We start from the raw sequence: 7,407 nt of genomic DNA, 5'->3' as shown, positions 1-7,407 counted from the left end.
GACATGGATGAAGTCAAGCTGTCAGGACCTTCATTGGCTGATATGGCACATCTAAAAATGAGAAGAAACAGCTGCAAACATCTATTAATAATCGGAACATGGTATGTACAAAGTATGAATGTAGGAAAATTGGAAGTCATCAAAAATGAAATGGAATGCAGCTAAGTTGACATACAACCTTAGCTGCATCTATGAAGAGTTATCAGTCACACTGGAGTATGAGATGGTCCCTGTTCCAATCTGAATGGTGTCCTAGAAATGAGGAAAAAAGGACAGAGAGACAGCCAGAGGAGAGATGGCCAAGTGGAGATGCCTGCCAAGGAATGCCTGGGGCTATCAGAAGCAGAGACAAATAAGAAAGGATCTTTCCTTAGAGTCTTTGGAGGAAATGCGACCCTGCTAACACATTAAATTTGGATTAGTAGCCTCCAAATATGAGGCGATAAATTTCTATTGTTTAAAGGCATTCATTTTTTGGTATTTTATTGTAAGAGCCCCAGGAAACTCCATCAAAGTGAATGTTAAAACTCTTAATATTGCCCTCAAAGCTCTACATGATCTTACCCACTTTTTCTCCTTTTCTCCGACTTTATCATCTAATACCCTCTCCTTATCTCACTCCACTCCAGCTACACGTACCTACAAGGATCTTTCTGTTCCCTGAACATGCTGGAGAGGTGGGAGAAAGCCCAGCACTCCCTCATCTCCTTCCCCACATGCACACCTTTGTTCAACTTTTATGGTATCAGTGAGGCTGACTTTCACCATCGTTTTTAAATTTGTAATATTACTGAAGTGTTCCCAATACCTTTACTCTGCTCTATCCCCTTCCTACCTCTAGAGTTACCTTGCATCATAACAAGCAGTTACATACTTTGTTATGTTTGGTATTTATTTCTGTCTGCCTCCACTGGGATTTAAGCTAAGGGCATAAACTTTGTTTCATTTATTTCATATCTGTGTGTCATATCCAAACCTTGCCACTGAGTTGACTAGGACTCATAGTAACCACGTGTGTGTGAGAGTAGAACTGTGCTTCACAGAGTTTTCAGTGGCTTATTTTTCAGAAGTAAATTGCCAGGTCTTTCTTCTGAGGCACCACTGGGTGAACTTGGACCTCCAACATTTGGTTAACAGTTGAGCCTATTAACTATTTACACTATGTAGGGACTCCTTTTCATATATAAAAGAAAAAAGAAATTTTTTTTCATATACAAAAAAATTTTCATATATAAAAAATAGACATTGTTAAATCTTAGAAAGATAATAAAGAAAAATTTTAATATTTTATTATTTAAATATGATGATTACAATAATATTTAAGATATTAATTCCTAAAATGATATTGTGCGTTATATAGGTAAACATATACGTAGAAAACGCATGAAGGCACTCTTGGGAATGATACATAACAACTATCAGATAGTGCCTCCCTGGGGAGGAAAATGTGAAGGAATTATGAAGATTTCAGCTAAACATATAATGATTCATTTATTTAAAAAAAAAATCAAGAAACCATTTGTTTTCCATTATGTTAGTTCCTTTAACTATCACTGTAAATCCATGTGCATCTTTATTATTGATCAAATCGTTATATATATTTTATCCCATTTGAGTATCATTACTGGATTCCAAAGAAACCCTGGTGGTGCAAATGTTCAGCACTCAGCTGTTTTAGCCAAAAAGTTGGCAGTTAGAACCCATTTAGTGGCCTCATGGAAGAAAGGCCTTGTTATCTGCTCCTATAAAGACTACAGCCTAGAAAATCCTATGTGGCAGTTCTACTCTGTCACATGGGGTCACTATGAGTCAAAATCAGTTAGATGAATCTAACAAGAACAATGGACTCCAAAGTACTAGTCTCCAGTTTATTCCATCATGCATTCCTATTGCTGAAAAATACAAGCACATGCCATTTTTGTATGTTTTCAGTTTAGCTATTTATTAATGCATGTGAACATGTTCTACTGTGATTAATATACTAAGTACAATATTAAAAAAAAAAGCCATCACCATCAAGTCGATTCCAATTTATAACAACCCTATAGGACAGAGTAGAACTGCCCCATAGAGTTTCCAAGCAGCAGCTGGTGGATTCAAACTGCTGACCTTTTGGTTAGCAGCTAAACTCTTAACCACTGTGACACAAGGGCTCCCCAAGTACAATATAGTGTACAAAAATTTTGATATGAAAATTATTGAAAGCACAAGTTTTAATATTTTCATACTCCAAATGATCTTTTAGTGAATCCTGGAATTATATTCACCCTACTGCAGAGACTATGGACTGCCTGAAGAACAAACAAATCAATCTTATAAGAAATACAACCAGAATGCTCCTTAAAAATGAAGATGTAGTTTTCAGATCACTAGCTTTGGACAACTCTTTAGAAAAGATCAATCTCTAGAAAAGGATGCCATGTTTGGTAAACCAGAGGTCAGTGAAAATGAGGAAAACACTCAGTGAGATACATTAAGACAATAGCCACAACAATGGACTCAAACATACCAATGATCGAGGATGGCACAGGCCTGGACAAGATTTAGTTCTGTTAAACATAAGGTCGCCATGTGTCAGAGCCAACTAGACAGAAACTGGCAACAACAACATGGAGACAATCCCTAGAGGACAGCGGCATTTCAGGAAAGAACCAAGACAAAGTACAGCAATCAATTGAAAAATCTGAGCTTATTAAGCTAAAAATTGTTCAGAAAAGAGTTCCTAAGTTCTGAGTGGTCTCTAGTCAAAATACCCATGAAGCATACCATACTGCCTTCTCAGGGCTGCCTTCATGTCTTTGTTCCTCAGACTGTAGATGATAGGATTCAGGGTGGGGGGTATGACTGTGTAGAACACAGACAGGAGAAGATCTAACGTTGAAGGGGAATCTGAAATTGGCTTGACATAAGCAATGCTACCAGATATCATAAAGAGTGTTACAACCATAAGATGTGGAATGCAGGTAGAAAATGTTTTTGATCTACCCTCCTTGGATGGAATCCTCAGAATGGCAGAAAAAATTGACACATAAGAGAAAGTAACGGAAACAAAACAGACTACTACAAGGCTTGTAATAAAAACCATGACTCCAATCTCAATAATGATTACTTCAGAATCTAAGAGGCTCAAGAGCTGTGGGATATCACAGAAAAATTGATGTACTACATTGGACCCACAGAAGGGTAATGAGAATGTTGTTGCCACATGCATGAACCCACAAATCATCCCACTGAGCCACGATATCACCATCATCCTCACACAGGCGCCTCGGTTCATGATGACCTCATAGTGCAAGGGCTGGCAGATGGCCACATGGCGGTCATAGGACATCACTGTAAGGATGGCTATCTCAGTAGATGCCAAGTCATTGAAAAAGAAGGCTTGCGCAGCACACCCAAAGAAAGAAATGGAGGTATTATGGGTCAAGGAATTGACGATGGATTTGGGAACTGTGGCAGAGATGTAGCAAAAATCTAAGAAAGATAAGTTTCTCAAAAAGAAATACATCGGAGTTTGGAGGTGGGCATCCAGAGCAGTGAGCATGATGATTAAGAGATTCCCCATGAGAGCTGCCAGGTAAACCAATAAGAAAAGAACAGCATGTAAGATCTGAACCTCCAAGGAGTTTGAAAATCCCATCAGAAGAAATTCTGTAACTTCAGTTCTGTTTAAATCATTTGTTGTTATTCCATTTCTTCCTATAAAAATAACAGAGCACAAAAAAAAACTGGATTCAGATAAGTTAAATGTGGTTACTCAATATTATGTTTCTGAAGCGATTGAATCTATAAGAATTAGATGGATATCACTCAGATGCAACGTCAGTGCCATGTTTCTAAACCTGAATCTCAGTGACATAGTGTAGTGCTTTGTACAGAGCATATTCTCAGTAAATATGCCTTGGCATCAAATGTGTGAAAAGGAGATATAACAACAAAGAAGATATAGTAGTAATAATTGCACACATGCTTGGAGAAAAAGTGAATATTAATATTATCCTCATCCATTTATTAACATGCATATTTATTTTGAAGCTTATTATTTGCCCCGTCTGTATTTAAGCATAGCATTGAAAATAGTTTGCCATCATTCCCTCTAATTTTAATAAAATAAAGGCAAAGTGGTGTTAGCAACTTGGAAAAGAAATCTCATTCTATAACTATTCAGTGAGATAGTACTTACAACATTACTGGATAAAATCAAGAGGCATTTACTAAGTACTTTCTGTAATATCAATACTGATAGACTCCTAGTGTACAGCATTTCATAATAGTTCTAGATTTCCAAACTTACACAACCTGATGAACAATATAGTGTAGTAAAATACTACCTGCAATCTGATGTGGTGACATTGGATTCCACCTAGGAGATTCTGCTTTGTGTTGTTGCAAGACACTCACGGGTTGTCCCGGATTTCTAAATAGCCAGGAAGTCCTTACTAAAAGGGAGCCAAACACTGATATTAACTCCTCTGTGAATATCACTCCTTCCAGTCTGAGCCTGAACACGTTAGATGCTACCACAGTGTTAGTACATTGGAAGTAGTTTTATTACTTACAAAAGAAGCAGATAGCACACCACGACAAACACAGATACATATGTGAGCATTCCCCTGACTTGAGAAGACTCCCTGGGCAGAGATGATGACTCCTCTATGCATACCCTACTTTGTGCTTTAGATGAGGGACTTAAGGGGGCCTGCCTTCTGCTGTTCCCCCAGTCCAGGCAGGCTGATTTAGGTAGGCTGAAAACTTCTGCTATCAATGCTCTACCGAGAATCACAGTTGAGGGACTCCTAAAGGGACAGTTTCACAAGTCTGTTCCAGCTGCCTTCTGGAAAGTGACTCAGTGGATGGAAAGGGAGAACTCTTCCATGCATGTCTCCACTTGACATACTTGATGAAGAACTCTGAGGTCCCTCCCCCAGCTATTTTTATACCCATCAAAGCCTACATGACCCACTGCATGCCCACCTGATCACTGGAAGAGTGGGTGGTCAGACATGTTGGCACCAAACCAGAAAATATCTTTTTAACCCTGCTGCCCAACATCAGGCCTCAGGGCAGGGGGCTTGGGGGAATAGGGTGTAGCCTCATAATGTCCCCCTATCTTCCAGAGGTCTGTTGCCAAGGTGATGAGTTGGGAACTCCCAATTCATTTACACATGTTTAAGTGTTGCCTGGCTGTTTTAGAAAGACAAGGACACCTTGGATTGCTGAGAAATTCCAAGGGCTATTTTATTTTTAGAAATCAGAGAAAAGAGGCCAAATCAAGTTCATTTTCCCACAGTTGTTATAGAAGGCTGGGAGAAGGTATATCTGAGTTAGGCTCTGTTGTAGAGAAAACTTAACTGCTGTTTCAAGTTAAAACAGGTTTATTAGGGGTTTAAAACAATTGCAATTGGGGAATTACATAGCCCATTGAAAATGGAACCAGGTAGTCCTGGGGCAGTTTCCTCATACAAGCATTCTTATGGGGTGAAAAGAGGAATCAAACCATAGGGAGGGCAATCACAGGAAAAGCAATGAGTATTGTAATAATCACACTCTGGTTGGTCACTGATTATTAATAGTATAGTTAGTGATTATGGGTAGTTTCACAGGATGCTTAGATCACGGTCACAAGAAGCTTACATGCATTTTCTTTGTCTGTCTTGCAAAAATATCTTGTTGGCCACAGCACCCAGACAACACTCTTCCTGAGTATTTTGAGGGGTGCAAAATGTCACTTGGTTAAGGCCCCTCGATTATATGGTTTTGTTACCGCAATTTCGCGAGTTAGAGCCACCAGCCGCAAACAGCCAATTCTTCAGACAGGGTGAGGTGGAGGTGGGTAGCATGAGCTTTATTATATATACCGATATATGGAGACGGGGAGAATGATCTCCTCCTAAACCTGTCTGTCTCAGGAAACTGGAGGCAAACTGGGGTTTTATAGGGAAAATGGGGCATGGGTTTTAGGAACTTAGAGAATGTCCATTCTCTTCCCATGTGGTTTCAGCAGTCACATCTCAAACATGTTGATCTTTTCCTGCCATTGTCCCATCAGCCCAGGGGGTGGCTGATGCCATCCTGGTGAACATCGTCCTGTTTGACAGGCTTAGATCGGTATCACTTGTTTTTCCAGGGTCTTAGGGGAAACATTGGTTAACTTTTAACTTTTAGAGGAGCTAACAGCAAAATCATACCTGGAGACAGAGACAGGCTACGGAAGGGAAAATAATGGTGCAGGTTCTGGTCAGGATAGGGCTGAGCAGCCTGTTCCAGTTTCACATCCTGGTTTTGACCACCAGGGAAAAACATGTTTTTCTCAAAAAACACAGCTGTTAGTCTAGAAATCCAGATTAAAGTCAGGTATTAGGGTGATTTAGGAAATAATATTGGAGTCATTATTCCCTGTCCTTGAGCATAGGGAATGTGACCCAGCTGGAGCTGGACTCTCAAGGACTCATAAGGACACATCAACTGGGCCCTGAGGCATAAAGGCAGTAGCTAGGATAATCTTGGAAAATATCTTTTAGGGGATCTTCCAGATAAGCCAATCAAACAGAACATGAAAGAGTTTCCACTCTTATCTTTTTCTATTAGCATTTAGAAAATTTGATGGACCAGTGAAGACCCTCCTCCCTGTCCTTGCTTCAGCCTGTACCAAAGATTGTTAAGAAAGACAATTCAAAATGTAGAGTCACATTTTTTAGCCAAAATGTGAAAAGGTAAAGCTTTCAATGATTTTGCCCATTTGTAATGTGAGTATATACTGATGATTCTGTAACATTCCTTGCACTCGGGCAGACATGGCTCTAGCAGCATGCTTGTCCGTTTTCCCATTCTTGCTTATTCTGTAATATTTCCTTGGACTAGGGCAGATGTGGCTATAGCAGCATGCTTTGTCCATATTCCCACTTTTGTCTGTTCTGTAGTATTTCCTTGGGCTTGTGCAGACATGGCTCTGACAGAATGCTCGTCTGCTTCCCACTTTTGCCTTTTTGAATATATGCCGAATAAAACTTTCTTTTTGCTTTACTAAACTTTGTGATGTTTTTTCCCTATAACAAGGGTCAGCCTATTATGCCTCTGCCTCACTGAGGGTGCTGAGGGTTGTCTTTTCCTGAGACAGCTCTCAGGAGCATTTTGCCAGATAATGTTTAGAATGGCATTTTATAAGAGAGAACCACGCAGAAAAAGGCAGATAAACAAAAGTATTCATGGTATAATCAGGTTATGTGTGTGGATTGGCTAGAAAATAGACTGCTGATTCAGGTCAATCAAATCTTTTTGCTCTATGTCCTAGTCTTCAGAGTTTATCTTCAATACTGAAATAAAACATGGAATATAGAGCATGTATTCCAGACGCCTAAATTTTTTGAGCTATTTCAATCATAAGCCTTTTCTAATATCTATCTCCTA

At 39.4% G+C, this 7,407-nt stretch overlaps 1 protein-coding gene across 1 annotated transcript; it reads right to left on the bottom strand.

The window, feature by feature from the left end:
- Positions 1 to 2,740: 2,740 nt before the first annotated feature.
- LOC135230446 (olfactory receptor 14L1-like) lies at positions 2,741 to 6,895 on the bottom strand. The gene is made up of 4 exons (XM_064279747.1): positions 6,759 to 6,895; positions 6,189 to 6,331; positions 4,295 to 4,439; positions 2,741 to 3,728 (listed from the first exon to the last, which is right to left on the bottom strand). Exons 1-4 carry the CDS (start codon positions 6,893 to 6,895, stop codon positions 2,741 to 2,743), a joined length of 1,413 nt encoding a protein of 470 aa, XP_064135817.1.
- Positions 6,896 to 7,407: the final 512 nt, after the last annotated feature.

This window comes from Loxodonta africana, chromosome 2 (genome assembly GCF_030014295.1).
Source record: "Loxodonta africana isolate mLoxAfr1 chromosome 2, mLoxAfr1.hap2, whole genome shotgun sequence".
NCBI lineage: Eukaryota > Metazoa > Chordata > Mammalia > Proboscidea > Elephantidae > Loxodonta > Loxodonta africana.
This window is presented reverse-complemented; position numbering and strand designations above follow the sequence as displayed.

Coding starts and splice junctions, on each gene's coding strand:
- LOC135230446 (XM_064279747.1), bottom strand. CDS start 6,895: ATGGACAAAGCATGCTGCTATAGCCACATCTGCCCTAGTCCAAGGAAA. Junction 6,332..6,758: donor GGAATGTTACAGAATCATCA/GTATATACTCAC, acceptor CTGGATTTCTAG/ACTAACAGCTGTGTTTTTTG. Junction 3,729..4,294: donor TATATTGTTCATCAGGTTGT/GTAAGTTTGGAA, acceptor ATCTGAATCCAG/TTTTTTTTTGTGCTCTGTTA.